Source organism: Muscardinus avellanarius (genome assembly GCF_963383645.1).
Source record: "Muscardinus avellanarius genome assembly, chromosome: 11".
In the NCBI taxonomy this organism is placed as follows: domain Eukaryota; kingdom Metazoa; phylum Chordata; class Mammalia; order Rodentia; family Gliridae; genus Muscardinus; species Muscardinus avellanarius.
This window is the reverse complement of record NC_137797.1, coordinates 20,951,969-20,975,771: the sequence shown is the minus strand read 5'-3', so window position 1 is coordinate 20,975,771 and position 23,803 is coordinate 20,951,969. Positions and strand designations below refer to the sequence as shown.

Below are 23,803 nucleotides of genomic sequence, written 5' to 3'. Positions count from 1 at the left end.
CGCCTGCGAACCACGATCATCCTATTTTCTTAGCTTTATTACCCCTCCATGAAAAAATAAGACCATCAGAAAGGGCTGCAGTGGTGTTATGGGACGTCTGTCATGTGGCAGGGGCTCTTGACATTTTCTTTTTGTTTTATGATAGCATGTATTCCATTTTTCATAATAACAAACATTTGTTGGACTATTTTCTCCATGACTGACACATTTATGAAAATATTTCAGGTTGCTAGTCATATATTTCTAATAAAAGTCTTATAAATGGGTATTAACACTTTCCCTACTTACCAATGGTGAAATAGAGGCCCATGTCGGTTTTTAGTTGCCCAAGACCCTATGAGTAATGTGGGACAGAGGTGGCCTTAGGATTGAAGCAATCCATCTAGAACTTGTAGAAAAGAACCAGCCTCAATGAAGAGTTATTGGAAATGAAGATAACGAGAAGGGGAGCGAAGACTCTCTGCTGTCGGTATCGGGGGCTCCACATCCATGGATTCAGCCAACTCAGAAAAGAATTGCATCTGTACTGCTGGGATTACAAGTGTGCGCCACTACGACCAGCTACTATGCACTTATTTATTTATTTATTTATTTATTTATTTATTTATTTTTGCGGGTCTGGGAATGAGACCCGGGGCATTCAACCTCTGAGCTACAACCCCCTGCCCTATTTTTATTTATTTTGAAACAGGGTCTCACTGAGTTGTAGAGGGCCTCACTAAGTAGATGAGGCTGGTCTCAAGCCGCGATCCTCCTGTCTCAACCTCCCAAATGCTGGGATTACAAGCGTGCGCCACCACGCCCGGCTCTACTATGCACTCTTATATAAGAGACTTGAGCATCTGTGGAGTTTGGTGTCTACAAGGGGTCCTGGAACCAATCTCCTGCAGAGACTGAGGGATGACTGTAATAGCTCATGGTTCTGCCATCGGAAAAAAGACAGAAAAATGGCAGAAGAGCTGGGTGTGGTGGCGCACACCTGTACTTGGGAGGCTGAGACTTAGGATCATGGGTTCACAGCCAGCTTCAGCAGTTTAGCAAGGCCCTCTGCAATTTAGTGAGCTAACTCTAACCTTGTTTCAAGATTAAAAAATAAAAAAAAATAAGGTAGGGTGGGGGTGTGGCTCAGAAGTAGAATGCCCTTGAGTTGTCCCCAATACACCCCCCCATACGCACACACACACACACACACACACACACACACACAGAAAAGAAAGCATGACAAAAAATGTAAAAAGGGGAGACATGGAATGATCTAAATTGTCTAGAAGACTGTGGATATGAATTGTTTGGTAAAGGGTAGTATGCACTCTATCCTCTGAATAACTGAATATATAAATCATATAGATTTTTTTTTGTGTGTGTGTGTGTGGTACTGGGGGTGGAACCCAGAGGCTTTCTACCTCTGGGCTATACTCCCAGACCTATTTTTGGAAACAGGGTCTCACTAAGTTACCGAGAGCCTCACTAAGTAGCTGAGGCTGGCTTCGATCCTCCTGTCTCAGCCTCCCAAGTGTGGGGGATTACAAGCATGCGCCACCACGCCCGGCTTAATCATATAGATGTTTTTTGAAACTATTAAAGGAAGACTTCAGAAAGAAAACTTAGATGGTTAGATAATTGAGTTGTGGGTTCTCTTTAAGGCTTCCATGAAGTGACTGTGTCTTTACAAAAACCAAAAATAGAATCTTTTTAACTTCCTTGGGAGCAAAGTGTTTGCTGTGGCAATGTTCCCATAAATATATTTTTGCGACTTCCTCATTTGATGTCCTGTAATTCAGTTGCAGCATGCCGTGAGCAAATCAACTGGAGTTGTTACCTCCAGAAGAGTTTGAACTGTGAGGTCAAGAGAGTAGCTGTTCTCGAGTTGCAGTAAATCACATTTATGAGAAGTTCACAGATAACTCTTCCCGGAACAGATGTGTGGGATGGCTGCTTTTTGGTGCAGCCCAACTAATTCTGTCAATATTTTATTTTCTCTCCAGAAGTTTCCTTTTTCTGAAATTCTGTCATTTGAGACAACGTGGGAAGTAATAGTAATAATAACAATTATTATTATTATTTGTATGTGTGTGGTGCTAGGGTTGGAAACAAGGGGCATTCTACCTCTGAGCTACACTTCCAGCCCTATTTTATTTTGAAATAGGGTCTCACTAAATTGTAGAGGGCTTCAGAATTAATAAGTTCTGAAGATCTATCATAGAGCACGATGGTTATCATTAATAATAAGGTATATTCTAAAATTGTTAAAAATAGATTTATTTATTTATTCACTTATTTATTTATTTATTGACTTGTGGTACTGGGGATGGAACCCAGTGGCATTCGACCTCTGAGCTACACCCCCTGCCCTATTTTTCTTTCTTTCTTTCTTTCTTTCTTTCTTTCTTTCTTTCTTTCTTTCTTTCTTTCTTCCTTTCCTTTCCTTTCCTTCTTTCCTTCTTTTCTTCTTTCTTTCTTTTTGGTGGTACTGGGGTTCCTGGAAACCCTTCTACCTCCGGGTTACACTCCCAGACCTATTTTATAATTTTTATTTGGAAACAGGGTCTCTTAAGCCAGCGCGGCTGGCTTCGAACCAGAGCGATCCTCCTGTCTCTGCCTCCTAAGCGTGGGGATTACAAGCTTGCGCCACCACACCCGGTTTATTCTTTATTTTTGAAACAGGGTCCCAGTGAGTTGCAGAGGTCCTCACTAAGTAGCTGAGGCTGCCCGCGAACCGCAGTCCTCCTGTCTCAGCCTCCTGAATGCTGGGATTACAAGCGTGGGCTACCCTGCCTGGCTAAATAGTAGATTTTAAATGTTCTGAACACACACACACACACACACACACACACACACACACACACACACACACAGTATGTGAGGTTATGGATAGGCTAATTAGATTGATTTAATATTCCAATTATAAGCATCAAAACATACAAAATCCCTTAAATATGTACAATTATTATTTTGTCAGTTAGAAATAAAACTTTAGCCATGTGTGGTGGTGCATGCTTGTAATCCCAGCATTCGGGAGGCTGAGGCAGGAGGATTGCAGTTCATGGACAGTCTCAGCTACTTTACTTAGTGAGGCCCTTTGCAACTCAGTGAGACCCTGTTTCATTATAGAGAATAAAAAAATAGAGCTAGGGGTGTAGTTCGGAGGTAGAATGCCCCTGGGTTCCATCCCCAGTACCAAAAAAAAAAAAAAAAAAAAAAAAAGAAAAGAAAAAAAAAGAAAGAAAGAAAACTTTAAAAATAATTGTCCCTTTTGGAAAAGAACATTTTCAATGTCCTAGTGTATTCTGTATTTTGGTATCTTTTAAATTATCAAGAGAGTTTCTTAAAAGGGGTCTAAAAAGGATACAAGTTTTCATCTCATCCTCCATCCGAATTTCATGTCTAACCTAATAATTTTTTCCCTTCTATTTAAATATTTTTTTCTTTTTCTTCTAAAGACATAATTATAACTGGGCATGGTGGAGCAAGCTTGTAATTCCCGTCCTTGGGAGGCTGAGACAGGAGGATGGTAGGCTTGTGGCCATCCTCAACAATTTAACGAGGCCCTGTTTCAAAATTAAAAATAAAAAGGGGCTGGAGATGTAACTCAGAGGTAGGATGTCCTCAGGTTCAGTCTCCAGCGCCAAAATGAATGAATGAATGAATGAATGAGTAAATAAATAAATTAAATAAAAGACATTACAAAAAGTGAAAAAGACAAAAGCAAACCAAAAAAGCCCTCACTGAGTTGAGGGTCTTTGGGTCTGCTAATATCAGGGGGAATAGAGAGGCTTTGAATTTTCCAGATTAAAACCCAGAAGGATGTATTGAATTGGTCAGAGCTAAGGAGGAAAATTCCCTGATAGTATTTGTAGGAGAAAACTAAGTATGCAAATTCAGGATGTTGATGTACTTAGTGGAAAGAGAAAATAAAGACGTGGAAAGTACCAGATCTCTCAAATTATCCCTGAAGATGACTCATTAGTAGCAGATGCTTAGCTTTTTATTTCCTCCTGCCCAGATGTGCCTAAAATTCCAGGGGAGAAAGGGATTTGTTTTTCTTCATTCTTATTAAAAATTATTTTTAGTTGTGATAAAATATACACAAAATTACCATCCTAATCCATGTATGTATGTATGTATGTATGTATGTATGTATGTATGTATTTTGGTGGTACTGGGGTTCCTGGAAGCCCTTTTACCTCCGGGCTACACTCCCAGACCTATTTTATATTTTTGAAACAGGGTCTCTTATGCCAGCGCGGCTGGCTTCGAACCTGGGGGGTCCTCCTGTCTCCACCTCCCAAGCGTGGGGATTACAAGCGTGCGCCACCACGCCCGGCATAATCCTTTTATTTTATTATTATTATTTTTTTGTGTGTGGTACTGGAGATGGAACCCAGAGGCATTCTACCTCCAAACTCCACCCCCAGCCCTATTTTTTGTTCTTAATTTTGAAACAGGGTCTCACTGAGTTGCAAAGGGCCTCACTAAGTAGTAGCTGAGGCTGTTCACGGACTGCGATCCTCCTGTGTCAGCCTCCCAGCCTCCCAAATACTGGGATTACAAGTGTGGGCCACCACACCCGGCCATCCTACCCTTTTAGTATATTGCTTGGTGATTGTTTTCCTGAGTTCTTTATGCACTCAAAGGTGTACATACAGCCGGGCGTGGTGGCGCACGCTTGTAATCTCTGCGCTTGGAGGCTGAGACAGGAGGATCGCACATGTTCAAAGCCAGCCTCAGCTACTTAGTGAGGCTCTCAGCAACTTAGTGAAACCCTGTTTCCAAATAAAATATAATATAGGTCTAAGAGTATAGCCTGGAGGTAGAAAGCTTCTGGGTTCCACCCCAAGTACCACCAAAAAAAAAAAAAAAAAAAAAAAGGTGTACATGCATTTAATTTTAATTTTTAAAATTAATTAATTTATTTATTTATTGTTACTGGGGATTGATCTCAGGGGCATTCTATCTCTGAGATATACCCTATTCCTTTTATTTTTATTTTCTGATACTGGAACTTGAATCCAAGGGCATTCTTCCTCCAAGCTACACCTCCATCATTTTGTTTTAGTTTGAAACAGTCTCTTGCTAAGTTGCTGAGGCCGAGCTGGAACGTGCAATCCTCCTGTCTCAGCCTCCAAAGTACTGTGATTTCAGGTGTGTGCTGCCATGCCTGGCTAAGGTGTGCAGACATTTTTAAAGGCATAGAATGGTGATGGGCGTGGTGGCGCACGCTTGTAATTCCCGTGCTTGGGAGGTGGAGACGGGAGGATCGAGCAGGTTCGAAACCAGCCTCTTGGGCTTAAGAAACCCTGTTTCCAAATAAAAGTATAAAAAAAATAGGTCTGGGAGTGAAGCCCAGTGAAGGGTTCAATCCCCAGTACTACCAAAAAAAAAAAAAAAGGCATAGAATGTAATTCATATTTCAAATGTTTCATGAACCTATATTCCCATGCTAAGTATCCTAGGTAAACATAATCTACATCTAATAAATGAATAATTGATATGACTCATTACAGAATTTGATGAAGCTTTATATTTTATTATTATTTTTTGCAGTACTGGGGATGAAACAGGGGCATTCTACCTTCGAGTCACACCCCCACTTCTATTTTTCATTCTTTATTTTGAAACAGGGTCTCATTGAGTTGCAAAGGACCTCACTAAATAGCTGAGGCTGGTTGCGAACCATGATTCTCAGCCTCCTAAATGCAGGGATTACAAGTGTATGCCACCATGCCTGGCTTTTTTTTTTTTTTTTATTAGTGCTGGGGATTAAACTCCAGAATCTTGGTCATGCTATACAGCTGTTCTACCACTGTGCCATATCTCCAGCCCTAAATTGTGTGTGTGTGTATTATTTTTTAAATATTTTATGGTAATGGCACTGGAGATTAAATATGGGCATTCAGCTTCCAAGCTACACTCCAGCCCTTTGTTATTTTTTATTTGGAAACAGGGTCTCACTAGGTTGCTGAGAGCCTCGCTAAGTAGCTGAGGCTGTCCTGGAACTTGAGATATTCCTATCTCAGCCTCCCAAATACTGGGATTACAGGAATGTGTCTCCATGCCCAGCTCCAAAATGCTATTTTTATATGAAATGTATCATACAGTCTTCACTGTAAACGTGCAAGACAGTGATGATTTTGCCAATTTTACAGATACAGAGATGGCCCAGGATCTGGAAATGAAGTTGGGATTTTTTGATCCAGGTGTGCCAGACTTAAAGCCCACCATCCTCAAATCTCCCACTTCCAAAGTAGACGTTGCTTTTTCCTGTCCCACATGGCCAAGTTTGCTGCGGGTGTGTGTGTGTGTGTGTGTGTGTGTGTGTGTGTGTGTGTCTGTCTGTCTGTCTGTCTGTCTGTCTGTGTTACTGAGGATTGAACCCAGGGGCATTCTACCTCTGACCTACACCCCCAGCCCTTTTTATTTTTCAATTTGAAACAGGACTTTATTAAATTGTGGAGAGCCTCGCTGAGTTGCTGAGGCTGGCCTTGAACCTGTAATCCTCCTGTCTCTGTCTCCCACAGTCTCCCAAATACTGGGATAACAGGCAGGAGCCATCACGCCTGGCCCAGGTTTGCTGCAAAAGAACCCAGCTGCCGGCGTCTCTTGCAGCAACAAGTGCTTTTCCCTTGGGGCCCTCGTGTATGCAGTCAAGGTTTTCCAGGCAGGGGTGCCTCCATGACAGCCTGTGGCTTGGGGCGTCGAGTGACTGCTTGTAGCTTAATGTTCACGGTCTCACCCAGAGTAACCCTTATCTGTGGCTTCCTCTCCAGGAGCTGGCCGTGCCGGTGGTCCACGACGGGGGCGCGCTGCTGGCTTTCGTCTGTGGCGTGGTGTACACGCTCCTGCAGTCCATCATCTCTTACAAGTCGTGCCCGCAGTGGAACAGCCTCTTGACGTGTCATGTGCGCATGGCCATCTCTGCTGTTTCCTGTGCAGCCGTCATCCCCAGTATCCTTTCCACAGTTGTCATTTCCTAGGGGGAAAAACGGCCCATGCTTGTAGCCCCAGAACTTGGCTGAGACACGAGGATCACAGGTTCAAAGCCAGCCTCAACAACTTAGAGGCTATTTCAAAATTAAAAAAAAAAAAAATCGAAAAGGGGTTGGAGTGTAGAATGGAGGTAGAATGCACCTAGGTTCAATCCTTAGTACAAAAAAGAAAAAGAAAATCAAGTTGAACTGGGCGTGGTGGTGCATGCTGTAATCTCAGCGCTTGGGAGGCTGAGACAGGAGGATCACACAAGTCAAAGCCAGCCTCAGCTACTTAGTGAGGCTCTCAGCAACTTAGTGAGACCCCGTTTCCGAATAAAATAGAAAATAGGTCTGGGAGTATAACCCAGTGGTAGAAAGCCTCTGGGTTCCACCCCCAGTACCACCACAAAAAAAAGAAAGAAAGAAAGAAAGAAAGAAAGAAAGAAAGAAAGAAAGAAAGAAAGAGAAAAAAATCAAACTCCTATGGTGGTGTGCACTTGTAATCCCAGTACTTGGAAGGCTGAGACAGGGGGATTGCAGGTTTGAAACCAGCCTCTGCAATTTAGCGGGGCCTTCTGCAATTTAGTGAGACCCTGTTTTTAAATAAATAAAACCAGGCTGGGAGTATAGCTCAGAGGTAGAATGCCCCTGGGTCAATCCCCAGTGCCCTCTCCACACACATCCACACACCAGCAATGCTTGTTAATGTATGGTGAGCACGGCTTTATTTAGCCAGAGTGATAGGTGTAGAGACCACGGTAGTAGTCTTGTAGTGTGGGACACAGACCAGGTTCAACTTTGAGTATAGCATGAACAAGTGAAAGTTTATAACCAGGAGCAGCCTAGGATCAGTGGGTAGAAGTCCCTAGAGGAGACAAGAGGAGGTGTGTGTGGGGGGGATACTGATTTAACCACCTCTTTTTCTTCCCCTGAATTTCTGGGGATTGAACTAATACTGATATTGAGTTATCCCATTCTCTTTATAATATCTCTAAATCCAAAGTACCCAGTTGTATAGTAGGCCCCATGTTCCTATTTGGTATAAACTAATTTTTCTAAATAGTATCTTGGGGCATAGGAGTGTTGGGGATTGAACTCAGGGCCTCGCACACACTGGACAAGCACTCTACCACTGAGCTATCCGCCCCCTTTATTTTGTGTTGAGACAGTGTCTTGGTCAGCCTGGTCGACCAAAATCTTGTGATCCTCCTGCCTCAGCCTTCCAAAAGCTGGGGTTATAGGACTGTGCCACCTTTAAGAATCCTGCAGACAGGCCAGGGTATCAGACATCATCTGTCAGATGCTAGAGAAAGTTCCCAGTCAGATAGTCAGGATGGTCAGTTATCGACAGTGGAGCTGGGCATGGTGGTGCGGACCTGTAATCCTAGTACTTGAGAGGTTGAGAGGAGAGGATCGTAGGTTCGAGGCCAGCTTCAACAACTTAGTGAGGCAGGCCCTCTGCCACTTAGTGAAATCCTCCTTTCAAAATAGAAAATAAAGTAGGGCTGAGGGTGTAACTCAGAGGTAGAATGCCTCTGGGTTCAATCCCTAGTACCAGAAAACAGAAACAAACATCAAAAGTGGGGGTTCTTGCTAAACTGACTTAGCAGGGTTATTGCTAACACTGGACTGTGTAACACGGGCTTCAACGAAGATTCAGGAGTCTGGCTGAACTTAGGTCGAGCAAAGAATCTTTGTAACGGTGTCCTAGCAAGCTCGGTGTCCCCTCCCTCAAAGAAGGCTTGAAAAAAAAGGAACCAAGTTTCCACATTCTTCAGAAGAACAAATGGAGAGAAAAAGTATAAATCATTAAAAAATACCTCGACTTTGCCTGGCTAGATCAAAAGAATCTTTGAGGAAAATAGTGGTGTGAAAGAGGAACAGAAAAATGTCGGAGGAACACTTGGGTCTCTGTTTACTTTCTTTCCCAGGGGCTAGCTAGTCTCATGAGCCCTGTGAAAATATTTATTTTTCTTTGTAGTGCTTGGCTAAAGACACCAAATATTGATATTGTACTTAAAGCAATAACTCTATGAAGTCCTAAGAGGCCAGTCCCTCACAATCTGATGACAGGAAGGCTTGATTTACTCATTCATACGAAGAGACCCTTTAGAAGCTCCCTGTCACTTACTACCAAGTCAATTTATTTTATTTTATTTTATTTTTTATTAAAAAATTTTTTTGTGGTATGAGGTTGGAACCCAGAGGCTTTCTACCTCTGGGCTATACTCCCAGACCTATTTTATACTTTATTGGAAACAGGGTTTCACTAAGTTGCTGAGAGCCTCACTAAGTAGCTGAGGCTGGCTTTGAACCTATGCGATCCTCCCGTTTCAGCCTCCCAAGAGCGGGGATTACAAGCGTGCGCCACCACGCCCGGCTACCAAAGTCAATTTAAATGCACTTATGCAGTCAGTTTTTTTTATTGGCTCTGATTTCATTTTCTCAACTAAATTAATTTCATTTTTAATTCAGCAATGTAAAGAACATATGCATTCACCATGCTTCTACATTTTGATTTAGAAGAAACTTTTCCTTTTTTTTCCCTTCTTTCTTTAATGAAGTATTTAACCAAGAAAATTTTAAAAGCTGTGGTCTTTAAGGAGTAAAGAATTTCTCATCTTTAAACGTACCATTTGTGGGCACACCAGAAGCAGCAGCAGGGTCATTAAAATGACAATAAAATGTCAGAATATAGGGAAATGGCAACTATTTATGTTTTGTGTGTGGTACAGGGGCGTTCTACCTTTGAGCTACAGCACCAACTCTATTTTATTGCTTTGTTTTGAAACAAGGTCTCACTAAGTTGTGGAGGGCCTCGCTCAGTGGCTGAAGCTGGCCACGAACCTGCGACTCTCCTATATCAGCCTCCCAAGTACTGGGATTACAAGTGTGTGCCACGGCCACCTGGCTTGGCAACCATTTTTTAAGTGGCAGTTTTGTTGGTATGGGTTAGGTTACAACAGTATAAAGTGGGCAAGTTGAGAACGCATTTGGAAAGATATCAAGTGCTTTGAGCTTTGCATTTCTCTCTTTTTTTAGTTTTCGTGTGTGTGTGTGTGTGTGCGCTTGTGTGTGTGTATGTGTGTGTTACTGGGGATTAAACCCAGGGCATTCTACCCCTGAGCTCTCCTCCCAGCCATATTTATTGTTTATTTTTATTTTACTTTTGTGGTACTGGGTTTGAACCCAAGGGCTTTCTACCTTTGAGCTATGCTCCAGCCCTATTTTTAAATGTAAAATTTATTTATTTATTTATTTATTTATTTATTTATTTATTTTAGTATTGGGGATTGAACCCAGAGGCATTCTACCTCAGCGACACCCCAGCCCTATTTTTTTGTTATTCTAAAACAGAGTCTCACTGAGTTGCAAAGGGCCTGGCTAAGCTGAGGCTGGCCACAAACCGTGATCCTCCTGTCTCAGCTCCCAGGTACTGGGATTACAAGTGTGTGCCACCACCAACTGTCTTTCAAGTAGAAGCTATACAAAATGTGAAGTCTTAAGTATTTTTTCCAATCTTAGGGATTGAACACAGGGCATTCTACCTCCAAGCTATACTCCCAGCCCAATTTCTTTTCTTTTCTTTTTCTTTTTCTTTCTTTCTTTTCTTTTTTTTTTTTTTTAGAAACAGGGTCTTGCTGAGTTTCTGAGGCTAGCCTTGAATCTCCTGTCTCAGCCTCCTAAGTACTGGGTAATAGGTAGGTGCCACCACACCCAGCTAGGAAAGAATTTTTTTTAATTACAAAATTTTCAAACACAGAGGAACTAGATCCTAGTATTGAGAAATACCAATAAAATATATACCCTTGTTCCTAAGATAATGTCTTCTCTATTTTCTTGTTCTAGTTATGGATTGGAGAGCCTTGCACTTTTCTCTTTGAATATAGTTCCTCAAAACTTAGTTGGGTGTGGTGGTGCACGCTTGTAATCCCAGCATTGGGAGGCTGAGACAGGAGGATCGCGGTTTGTGGACAGCCTCAGCTACTTAGTGAGGCCCTCACAACTCAGTGAGACCCTGTTTTAAAATAATAAAAAATAGGGCAGGGGGTGTAGCTTGGAGGTCAAATGCCCCTGGGTTCCATCCCCAGACCCGCAAAACAAAAACAAAAACAAAAACAAGAGCAAAACTGGTAACGTGTATTCATTGTAAAACGAATAGTAAAAGGTGTTTATAGTGTTCAAAGCAAAGCTTCTTGGTGTAAGAAACTTTTCCTTGCTTCCAACTTTTAGAGACCGGTCTCTCTCTAGAAAACAGAATTCGAGAGTTTTAGCAGAATAAACACTTGAGGCCTCTGAGTTTCCAATACTAATAGTTTTTATTTCTAGGAGGTTCTTATCTGTGAGCCATGCCACTGGGTCACAGCCTCAAACAAAAGGGAATTCTGTCCCTGTAGCAAATTAACTAAAATAATTCACCCCTTGGAAGAAGTCTTTTGTCTTATCTGTTAGCGTGGTAGTAATATTTCTTTGAAAAGTATTTATTTTTTATTTTATTTTATTTTATTGGTGCTGAAGGTTAAACCCAGAAGCATTCTACCTCTGAGCTACACTCTTTGTAGCCTGGTGTGGTACTTGGGAGGCTAAGACAGAAGGATCACGGGCTCAAGATTAGCCTCAGCAAATTAGTGAGACCCTGTTTGAATATAAAACAAAACAAAATAAAATAAGACAAAATAAAATAAAATATCCAGGCATGGTGGCACATGCTTGTACTCCCAGTACTTGGGAGGTGGAGACAGGAGGATCACAGGCTCAGAGCCAGCCTCAGCCACTTAGCAAGGTTCTCAGCAACCTAGTGGGATCCTGTTTCCAGATAAGAAATAAAATTGGGCTGGGGGTGTATCTTAGAGGTAGAATAGCTCTGGGTCCAATTCCCAGTACCAAATAAAATAAAATAAATAACAAAATGCCCTTGTTTCTCCACCCTGTGATATGGCTTCATTTGACTGCTGACGACAGGGAGGCACTGAGACCAGAATCACGTTTCTGCATTTTCGTTCAACTTTGCACTGACCTCTAAAGCCTTCACAGAAGCACTAAACAGAATGAGGCCAGGTGCTTTGTGGGAGATGCAGGATCTGACCACGATTTCCTTTGTCAGCCTTGTTCTTAAACTTTCTCCTCTAGGCCAGGCTGCTGCTTCTCTTCCGGTATAGTCGGTGCCCTCCTCCTCGCGTGCGTGCGTGCGTGCGTGCGTGCGTGCGTGCGTGCGTGCGTGCGTGCCCCTTCTCCTTTTCTTTCTAGAGCCCAGCTGTCAGAACCACACAGTGGCCACAACAGCACTCTCAAGATGTAGCTAGTCCAGGGGCTGTCTGGGTGATGTGTGCATTTATGTCTGCATAAGTTTTTTATCCCATTATGATGTATAAATACAATGCACCAATACAAAATTAAAAAAAAAAAAGAGAGAGAGAGAGATGTAGCTAGCCAGGCGTGGTGGCACACGCTTGTAATCCCGGCACTTGGGAGGCTGAGACAGGAGGATCGTGCAGGTTCGAAGCCAGCCTTAGGTGGTTTAAGAGACCCTGTTTCCAAATAAAATATAAAATAGGTATGGGAGTGTAGCCCGGAGGTAGAAGGCCCCTGGGTTCCATCCCCAGTACCACCAAAACAAACAAACAAACAAACAAACAAACAAACGATGTAGCTAGTCCAAATTGAGATATACTATAAACATAAATCACACAGACTTTCAAAATCATGCAAAATAGCTTATTAATGATTTATATTTAATTGCACACTGAAATGGTAATAACATCAATAAATATGTATATATTTGGGTGGTACTGGGGTTCCTGGAAGCCCTTCTACCTCCGGGCTACACTCCCAGACCTATTTTTTTATACTTTGTATTTGGAAACAGGGTCTCTTAAGCCAGCGCAGCTGGCTTCGAACCTGCGTGATCCTCCTGTCTCCACCTCCCAAGCGCGGGGATTACAAGTGTGCGCCACCACGCCCGGCTATCAGTAATGATATTTGACATGTAAAGTTAGATAACCTTAATCAAATAATGTGGTATTATTATTATTTTATTATTATTATTTATTATTATCATTATTATTATTATGGTACTGGGAGTGGAACCCAGGGGAATTCTACCTTCAAGCTACACCCCAGCCCTATTTTTTGTTCTTTATTTTTATTTTTATTTTTTTATTTTTTTATTTTTTGCGGGTCTGAGGGTGGAACTCAAGGGGATTTGACCTCCGAGCTACACCTCCTGCCCTATTTTTTATTCTTTATTTTGAAACCCGGTCTCACTGAGTTGCAGAGGGCCTCACTGAGTAGCTGAGATTGTCCGCGAACCGTGATCCTCCTGTCTCAGCCTCCCAAATGCTGGGATTACAAGCCTGAGCCACCATGCCCGGCTCTTGTTCTTTATTTTGAAACAGGGTCTCTCTGAGTTGCAAAGGGCCTCACTAAGTAGCTGAGGCTGCCCATGACCCTCGATCCTCCTGTCTCAGCCTCCCGAATGCTGAGATTACAAGCATGCACCACCACACATAGCTATGTGAATATTATTAAGTTGACAATATTTTAACATTTTGGGTTAAGTCGTATGAATTTCACTTTTCTTTTTTAGTTTATAAAACCATGACCACCAGAAAATTTAAAATTATACTTGAGAGTTCTGTAGGCTGGTGCCCTAGTGAGCCCTTTCAGATTCACAGTTTAGATTAAGCTCAGCTCTGGCAAGCTTTCCCTGATAACCCAGACACCATTCTATTCTGAATGAATGCTTATTCCTCAGCAACCTAGCGAAAACCTGTCTCAAAACAAAAAAATAAAAAAGGCTGGGGTGTAGCTCGGAGGTAGAATGCCCCTGGGTTCAATCCCCAGTACTACACACACACACACACACACACACACACACACACACACACACACGTATGCTAATGAAATGATGAGAGAATATTCGATACTTTTTTTAGAAACTGGGAAGTATTAATCATTGCAAAATATGAAGGGAGGGAATGCCGAGAGGATACGCTGACTCTAACTCAGATGTGCCTCTAAACTTTGCCCTCAGCAATTTTTTTTTTTTTTTTTGTAGTATTGGGGATGGAACCCAGGGGCATTCTAACTCCAAGTGACACCCCAGCCCTATTTCTTATTCTTTTTATTTTTTTAAATTTTATTTATTTGTTTATTTATTTATTTATTTTTGGTGGTACTGGGGGTGGAACCCAGAGGCTTTCTACTTCCGGGCTATGCTCCCAGACCTATTTTATATTTTATTTGGAAACAGGGTCTCACTAAGTTGCTTGAGAGCCTCACTCAGTAGCGGAAGCTGGCTTCAAACCTGTGTGATCCTCCTGTCTCAGCCTCCCAAGAGCGGGGATTACAAGCGTGAGCCACCACGCCCGGTTTATTCTTTTTATTTTGAAACAGGGTCTCACTGAGTTGCAAAGGGCCTCAGTAGCTGAGGCTGTCCGTAAACCGTGATCCTCCTGTGTCAGCCTTCTGAATGCTGGATTACAAGTGTGCACCACCCACACCCAGCTGCCCTCAGTGTTTTGAATTACTGATTTTTTTTTTTGGTGGTGCTGGGGATTGAACCCAGGGGCATCCTACCTCTGAGCTACACTCTCAGCTTTATTTTATTTTTATTTTTGTTTTGACACAGTGTCTCGCTAGGTTGATGAGAGTGTCTCACTACTTGTTGAGGTTGACCTTGAACCTGTGATCCTCCTGTCTCAGCCTCTCAAGTACTAGGATTACTGGTGTGTGCCACCACCTCCAGCTGAATGACTGTGTTGCTGTATTGTAAGTTAGCTGCAAATTGAAGATTTGATATTTTCAGAAACAAATATAACTGGTTTGATGTAGGAATATTGGTACTAACATTTTAACACCATGTAATGATTTGTTTGTAGTAGAATCTCAACATTAAAGGACCCACGTTCTTCTGTAGCTTCCTTAACAATTTCCTTTTAAAAAAAAAAGTGATTGCCTGTGCTTCACTAATTTCCATAACCAAACTGGAGTGGAATCCAAAAGAAAAGGTAAATTTATTTATTTATTTATTTATTTATTTAGTTAGTTAGTTAGTTAGTTAGTTATTTTGCGGGTCTGGGGATGGAACCCAGAAGCATTTGACCTCCGAACTACACCCCCTGCCCTATTTTTTGTTCTTTATTTTGAAACAGGGTCTCACTAAGTAGCTGAGGCTGTCCGCAAACCACGATCCTCTGGTCTCAGCCTCCTGAATGCTGGGATTATAAGCCTGCGTCACCACGCCCAGTTTACTTAATATAAGATAGTTGAAACCGGTTCTGTGAGATTGTGGCTGGGCAAATCCTAAGGAAGATCACAGTCATTTCTGAGAACAACTTTCAAAACATGGGGTGAAGATGGCATATAATCAACTTACTGTCCCATTACTTGGCAATGAGTGTGTAGGAATTAGTTTCAAAAGGCAAAATTGCATCAAATTTAATTCTAGAGTTAATTGGCTTTGTTTGCAATTCATGAATCCCAGGCAGCCCCCAGTCTACAAGATGGAATGAGAGCCCACAGGGCAGAGGCAGGACAGTGGGTTTTGTAAGGTGGGAACAAGGAAACAGAACAAAGGGCGAACGCTGATTGATTAACATCAGCTTTGCTTTTTGCACTTTGATTTTTTTTTTTCTTTTTCCTTTTGTAAGCAGAAGGGGTTTCTTTATTACACTAACTCAGGTAAACTGGAGTGTCTTGTCTTCAGGAGAAATTCATCAGTGTTGGGATGTATCTGCTTACCTAAAGTTTCTTTCTTTTTTTTTTTTTTTTTTTGCGGGTCTGGGATGGAACCCAGGGGCATTTGACCTCCGAGCCACACCCCCTGCCCTATTTTTTTATTCTTTTTTTCTTTTTTGGTGGTACTGGGGATGGAACCCAGGGGCCTTCTACCTCCAGGCCATACTCCCAGACCTATTTTATATTTTATTTGGAAACAGGGTCTTTTTTTTTTTTTTTTTTTTTTTTTTGGTGGTACTGGGGTTCCTGGAAGCCCTTCTACCTCCGGGCTACACTCCCAGACCTATTTTATACTTTTTTATTTGGAAACAGGGTCTCTTAAGCCAGCACGGCTGGCTTCGAACCTGCGCAATCCTGTCTCCGCCTCCCATGCGTGGGGATTACAAGTGTGGGCCACCACGCCCGGCTTTTTTATTCTTTATTTTGAAACAAGGTCTCACTAAGTTGTGGAGAGACTAAGTAGCTGAGGCTGTCTGCGAACTGGGATCCTCCAGTCTCAGCCTCCCATGTGCTGGGATTACAAGCGTGCTGCGCCACCACGCCCGGCTCTCTGCTTCCCTAAAATTTCAGAGGGATTATGTGGCACTTGGCACGAGTGAGTCCATTTTGAATGTTCTGACCTCTCGGAGCCCAGTGTAAGAGCTCAGTCCGGAACAATGACTTCTCATGCATTTTGTTTACCACCAGCCATCTGGATAATCCCAAATGGTTCCTGAGACGATTTCCAAAATGTTGAATTCCTAATTTCTGTCCTAAACACCTTAACCATTCAGGCTGAGTAAAACAGGTTGGATGTTTAAGAGCAGTGGCCAAGGTGAATGAATGAAGGATTGCAGAGGCCAGAGGAAGTGTGGATTGTCAAGCAGAGAGAACGAGACCAGCTCCGGGAGGTGGGCGGTTTGCTTCAGGATACGGTGAGAATTAAACATGCTCAGGGGTGACTTTGCAAGGGAGCAGTGGCTTCAAGGAACTGGCAGAGAGTTTCCACTTGACTTAGGAGACCACAGCACACCTTTGTTCTCAAGACTTTTGATCAGGAAAGGATATGGGGTGGGCATCACTGGAGACTTAACAGGCAGAAGTGGCCCCAGCATGGTTGCGGGGGTGCTCGGCATTAGGAAGGCAGGGAGAGGCCGCTGCTACCAGTTCAGGTTCAAATCACGACGAGCCTAGATTGGAAACAACGGGGCAAAATATTTCATGGGCACTGCGAGTGGCTTGTGAATGAAGGGGCATCATGAGTCATAGATGATGTTAGAAATGAAAGTTCCTGGCGCTGTAAGAAAAGACACATATTCAAAAGTGGCTCGGTAAGGCAAGTTTTAAGTTTTGCAAAAAGGGATCCTGCCACCAGTAACATTAGTTAGGCAAGCCCAACATGGTGGGAAACTGCTGGGGATTTTAGTTTCAGCATGGGACTCCGGTGCTGTGCTCTCATTGGTGGGAGCGTAGCTGCACAGTCTTCATGCCATTGGCTGGAGGGGACGCTTGGGAGAGGGGATGGCACTTGCAATTCTCAGGAGATGGAAATTGTCAGAAAACCACGTAAGTGTACACAGGATTACAAAATGGTGGTTTTGTAAAAGGGAGCGTAAGTCAGGCTTTCCTCTGATAGAAGAGATCTAATCATAGTCTCATAAATGACTTCCAAATCTTTATCTTCGATGAACCAAAGAGTTTATACCTATGACCCAAGATAAGGTCTCCCTCAGGGCTAAGCGATACCAGAGGCGGAGGCAGAGGTGTTTGGTTTTGCAGTCGTGGAATCCGAGGCTAGAGGGAGATATCAAGGAGCATTATCAGTTAGAAATGTAGGGCTAGATCTCTGGTGGAATTGAGATCCAGAGGAGAATAGGGTAAACAGTAATTTCCAGAGTAAAGGTTACAACACTTGGACCCAAATGTGTGAAACCAGATTGTCCCGTGCAGTGAGACACCCGTGCTGGTGTTTCCTCCAGGTATCCTGGAGGACAGTGACGAGATGACGTTCCAGGAGAGAGGAGAACTAGTGAGAGAACAGCAGGAGAGTTTGTCCCCAAAGAACAGGCGGCGGAATGCCTCCAGCAAGAAGAGAAGGGAGAGAATTCATGAGCCAACAAGAAGATGTGTAAGCTGGGCGTGGTGGCACATATCTGTAATCCCAGTACTTGGGAGGCTGAAACAAACTAAGATAGGACTAGGGGTGTAACTTGGAGGTAGAATGTCAACCCCAAGTACCACACATATACACAAAGACAAGAAAGAGGATGAGAAAGAGGAGGAAGAAAAAGAAGAGTAGGAGGAGGAAGAAGAAGAAGAAGGAGGAGGAGGAGGAGGAGGAGGAGGAGGAGGAGGAGGAGGAGGAGAAGAAGAAGAAGAAGAAGAAGAAGAAGAAGAAGAAGAAGAAGAACAACAACAACAACAACAACAACAACAACAACAACAACAACAACAGTGTGTTATAGTTGACTTCATCCCCCAAGTCCTTGCCTCAAGCCAGACTCTGTTGCCAAATAGACCTGCGGCTATGGACTAGCGGGGCCCCCAAGGAAGTCTCTTGTTTAGTGGGAGCAAACAGCTAGTTGTCAGCTATAAGCTGTAGTACCTTGAAGAATAATAAAGGCTCTGAACAAGTTCAAACAACATATTATGGAAATTCAGAAGCAATAGCAATTCTCACTATATGGAAGAGGAGAAGACATCCCGGAGACTCGGGAAAGGGCATTTCTCAAGAGAACGGCAAGTGGTTATCTATGACGGATGGAGCTGAAGTCTTAGGAATGCCCTGGGTCCCTGAACTGGGGCTTGTAAGGGAGTCTCTGATGTTTTTCAAAAAAGCAGTTTCAGTAAAATGTTGCGGTTAGAAGCACTGTGCGGAGGTGAAGGAATCAGAGAGAGGGATGCTCACCAACCAAAGCAGGGTCAGAGTAGGGTTTTTCCAAGAGAGGATTCGGCCCTCCTCTGGAGCAGCTGAGACAGAGGGGGTGGGAAGGACCGAAAATGATGGGTAATAAAAGAACATCCAGCCGGGCGTGGTGGCGCACACTTGTAATCCCCGCGCTTGGGAGGCGGAGACAGGAGGATCGCGCTGGTACAGAGCCAGCCTTGCTGGTTTAAGAGACCCTGTTTCCACATTTAAAAAAAAAAAAAAGTAAAAAAGAGGTCTGGGAGTGTAGCCCATGGGAGTGTATCCCGGAGGCAGAAGGGCTTCCAGGAACCCCAGTACCTCCAAAAAAAAGAAAAAAGAAAGAAAAAAGAAAAAAGAAAAAGAAAAGAACATCTAGACAGTTCAAAAACTACTTCCTAGCTGGGCATGGTGGCGCACACTTGTAATCCCAGCATTCGGGAGGCTGAGACCGGAGGATCGTGGTTCGCGGACAGCCTCAGCTACTTAGTGAGGCCCTCCGCAACTTGGTGAGATCCGGTTTCAAAATAAAGAATAAAAAAATAGGGCAGGGGGTATAGCTCAGAGGTCGAATGCACCTGGGTTCCACCCCCAGACCCGCAAAAAAAACAAAACTACTTCCTATGAATATAAATTTATAGTAGCCAAATTATCTAAGAGGTTACACCCAAACATAAGGCACGTTTTCTGTCAAGTGGAAATCTTATCCTCAGGGCTTTGCTTTTCCTTTCCATGCTGAGAAAGCCCAAGGTGTATTCTACTGTTCAGCCACTATAGGGCAGCCTTCCACCACGAATCAAACAGGAACCAGGAGCTGGGAAGGCCTGGCGCAACAAAGCATCTCTCTGCAAACAGATGAGCATGTTACCTTCCCTAAATGTGGAAAATACCTGCTTTTTTTATTCACTGCATAAATTACTGGGCTACTCTGCTGTTTCTGTTTCTAGTATCAATGGCTGCAAACTAAACAACAACAACAAAAATCCCTTTACATTCTTTACCTGAAGAGAATAATCGATTAGGCTCTGCCCCAGACTTCCTGTGTGTGCTTTTTTTTTTTTTTTTTTTTTTTTTTTTTAGAGCTTTCTTTTTCTTTGCACTGACTTCCTCCGTAGGGAGAGTGAGAGTTATAATTGTTATTAACAATTGTCTCAAAGATGTTGAAGGCGTGGCCTGCATTCATGCTCAGGATGAACCAGGAACCAGGGAGGGGCTCCTGGTTTCTTGCACTCTCCTTCATATGATACTGAAAACATTTCCCCCAAATTGTGCCTCTGTTATTTTATTTATTTTATTTTTTTTTGTGGTACTGAGGGTGGAACTCAGGGGCTTTTCTACCTCCAGGATATACTCCCAGACCTACTTTTACACTTTATTTGGAAACAGGGTCTCACTAAGTTGCTGAGAGCCTAAGTAGCTGAGGCTGGCTTCGAACCTGTGCAATCCTCCTGTCTCAGCCTCCCAAGCGTGGGGATTACAAACGTGCGCCACCACGCCCGGCTACAATATGGTTTTTTAAAACTGTGAGCCAATGGCTTGTGTGAGTTAGTGCATACGGTACTATTTCTCATGTGACACATCACACTCACCTTTGCCTCTGCTTTTATTTAATGCAGAATTTTAATATTCTTTTATGTCAATGTTCCCTTTTTTATGCCTTTTTGTGTATGTGGTACTGGGGATTAAACCCAGGAACATTCTATCTCTAAGCTACACTCCCTCCTTTTTATTTTTATTTATTTACTTTTTTGTAGTACTGGGGATGAAACCCAGGGACATTCTACCTCTGAGCTACACCCCCAGTTCTATTTTATTATTTATTTATTTATTTATTTATTTTATTTTTTATTTATTTACTTTTTTGTAGTACTGGGGATGAAACCCAGGGACATTCTACCTCTGAGCTACACCCCCAGTTCTATTTTTTCTTTCTTTCTTTCTTTCTTTCTTTCTTTCTTTCTTTCTTTCTTTCTTTCTTTCTTTCTTTCTTTCTTTCTTTCTTTCTGTGGTATTGGGGTTTCTGGAAGCCCTTCTACCTCTGGGCTACACTCCCAGATCTATTTTATTTTTTTGAAACAGGGTCTCCTAAGCCAGCGCGGCTGGCTTCGAACCTGCGTGATCTTCCTGTCTCCACCTCCCAAGCGCAGGGATTACAAGCGTGCGCCACCACGCTCGGCTATTTTTTATTCTTTATTTGGGAACAGGGTCTTGCTGAGTTGCAAAGGGCTCACTAAGTAGTAGTTGAGGCTGTCCTCGAACTGCGATCGTCACGTCTCAGCCTCCCAAATGCTGGGATTACAAACGCGCACCACCACTTTCGGTCATATTATTTTGCTTTTGAAACAGAGTCTTGCTAGGTTGCTGAGAGTCTCATTATTTGCTGAAACTGGTCTTGAACCAACAACCTCCTATCTCAGCCTCCCAAGTTTTCTCTTTTGCTCTGTCTTGTGTGTGACACTGAGGACTGAACCCAGGGATATTCTACCTCCAAGCGACACCCCCAGCCCTATTTTATTTTTATTTTGAAACATATTTTTGCTAAGTTGCTGAGGGTCCCACCAAGTTGCTGAGGCTGGCCTCAACTTGCCCTCTTCCTTTCTCAGTCTCCCAAGTACTGGGATAACAAGCACATACCACCACACCTAGCCTTTTTTCTCTCTCTCTTAGCAACCAAACAGCAGTTTTATTTATTTAATATTTTGTGGTGCTGGGGCTTGAACCCAGGGGGCATTCCAAGCTATATTCCCTAGCTTGATTTTTTATTCCTTATTCTGAAACAGGGCCTCACTAAGTTATGGAGGGTCTTACTAAGTAGCTGAGGCTGGCAGTGAACTGTGATCCTTCCGTCTTAGCCTCCCAAGCACCGGGATTACAAGCCTGTGCTCATTTATTTTTATTAACTTTCTGGCCTCCATAAGCCACTGAGTTTGGAATCCCTGGTGAAAGGCACACTTTCTTTTGGCTTTCATTTTCTCTTTCTTACCCCCAGGAAGATAACACAGTTCTCTCAAGGATATATTCTGACCGGCATTGCAGCTATGGTTACCTGTTGATGTTAAGCAAAGCTATTGACTGAAAGAACGTTTTCTGTAGTGACAAGGAAATATAAAACCCAGCGAGTCTTGTCTAGATGCACACACTCATTCTTTGGAATAACTGCAGAAGCGCCAGCTGGATGCCTGTCAGGCGTGCCATGACCTTCACCTACGGGCTTCCTGGTGACGGGAGACCCATCATGCCTTGTATGGAAAGTTCTTTCTTCTGAGGAATCCACATTTACTTCCCCGTCTCAGCTATTTTGTGGTCTTTATTCTGCCTTTTGAAGTTATGTAGACTGTCTTAGAACCAGGGTGTGTGAGAACCTGAGAGTCCACTGGGGATTGTTGCCTTTCCCAGTTCTTTTTGGGCAGGTCCCTGACACTGACGTAGCCTGTGGCCTGCTTGGGTTCATTTCTCGAGGTTCTGATTTAGCCGGGCATGGTGGTGCATGTGTGTAACCCCAGCATTTGAGAGGTTGAGACAGGAGGATTGCGGTTCGCGGACAGCCTCAGCTACTATTTAGTGAGGCCCTCTGCAACTCAGTGAGATCCTGTTTCAAAATAAAGAATAAAAAATAGTGTTGGGGGCATAGCTCAGAGGTAGAGTGCCCCTGGGTTCCATCCCCAGTACCACAAAACAAACAAACAAACAAAAACAAAAACAACTATGCCAGGTATGGTGGCAGACGCTTGTAATCCCAGCATTCGGGAGGCTGAAACCGGAGGATCGTGGTTCTTGGACAGCCATCCACAACTTAGTGAGACCCTGTTTCAAAGTAAAGAATAATAATAATAATAATAAAAAAAATAGGGCAGGGAGAGTAGCTTGGAGGTTGAATGCCCCTGGGTTCCATCCCCAGACCCGCAAACAAACAAAAAAACCCAACAGCTGATGTAGGCACAGACAGCTTTTTCCCCCTCGTCATTTCAGGTGGTATATCAAAGTGAGTCTTTCAGACTAAATTCTGCTTTTTTCTTCTTGCTATTAGGATTATATATATCATGTAGTGAGCGCAATCTGCGAATGGACCGTGGCCTTTGGTTTTATTTTCTACTTCCTAACATTCATCCAGGATTTCCAGGTGGGTGTTTATCAGCTCAAATGTTTTAAATGGCTGGCAATTAGGATTAGTAAACACAGAAAATTTCTTGCATTTTTAAGAACATGCTCTTCTTACCTTTTGTGTATTTGAAAAAAATATATGTGTTGTGCAACTTAGTTTATTAGCTTATTCCCAAAAGGAATCATCTTTAGCACTTCACTCAACCGATGAAACTTTTATATGTCCTGCCATTTGCGGTGAAAAGTCACCTATCCTGTTTGTTCTAGAGAAAATATCACTAGTTCCCCCCAAATAGAAAATAGGTCATTTTTAAAAATGAAAAATGAAAGGATGCTGTCGAAAAATGTTCCCAAGGCAGAGAGAGAAGGTAGGAATTTAGCAGATTAGACCACAGGGAAAAACTTACATTTTAAGACAAGTGAATTGTTAGCTAAAAGGATATCAAAAGCCAAGAAAATCCTTTAGGATCTAACTCGAACTCGAGCACAGCACAAACTGGACTGAGGTCAGCTCTTAGGGGCAGCAGAGTTTCTGGACCTGTCAGTTGACACCGGCAGTTGTTTGACTTCTATAAAATCTCTTTTACCGGGTGTGGTGGCACACACTTGTAATCCCAGCATTTGGAAGCTGAGACAGGAGGATCACAGTTCGAGGCCAGCCTCAGCTACTTAGTTAAGCCCTTCATAACTCAGTGAGACCCTGTTTCAAAATAAAGAATAAAAAATAGGGCTGTGGGTGTCGCTTGGAGATAGAGTGCCCCTGGGTTTCATTCCCAGTACTGCTGCTGCTGCTGCTGCAAAAAAGTAAAATCTCTTTTTTTTCTTCTGCCTTTTGAAAATAGAGTGTCACTTTAAGGATATCCACAGAAATCAACGGTGACATTTGAAGAAAGGAGGATTCTGTCTTGCTCAGAGAATGTCACAGACTGTTTCACAGACTGTTTCTAGAACGCACAGAGAATGGACAGGGTTTGATGCTGCCCTGTTTGGGGTGTGTCTGCGTCACATCCAGGACTTGAATTTCATTAAGAATTCCTAGTAGTTGTACTATTTACAAAGGTATGTTTTCCTAGAGAATGTAGAACATTCATAACATTATAGCAAAGTTTTT

The 23,803-nt window shown here is 42.9% G+C and overlaps 1 protein-coding gene across 1 annotated transcript in view; it reads left to right on the top strand.

Annotated features, from left to right (window-relative positions):
* Nucleotides 1-23,579, top strand: part of DRAM1 (DNA damage regulated autophagy modulator 1) — a gene marked incomplete at both ends in the record, with an annotated part of 50,846 nt that extends 27,267 nt beyond the window's left edge. Inside the window, 4 exons of the mRNA XM_080705309.1 lie at nt 6,768-6,945; nt 14,919-14,977; nt 22,619-22,711; nt 23,535-23,579. Of these exons, the coding sequence (XP_080561435.1) occupies nt 6,768-6,945; nt 14,919-14,977; nt 22,619-22,711; nt 23,535-23,579 (375 nt within the window). The remainder of the gene's footprint in view (nt 1-6,767; nt 6,946-14,918; nt 14,978-22,618; nt 22,712-23,534) is intronic.
* Between the last annotated feature and the right edge of the window lie 224 nt (nt 23,580-23,803).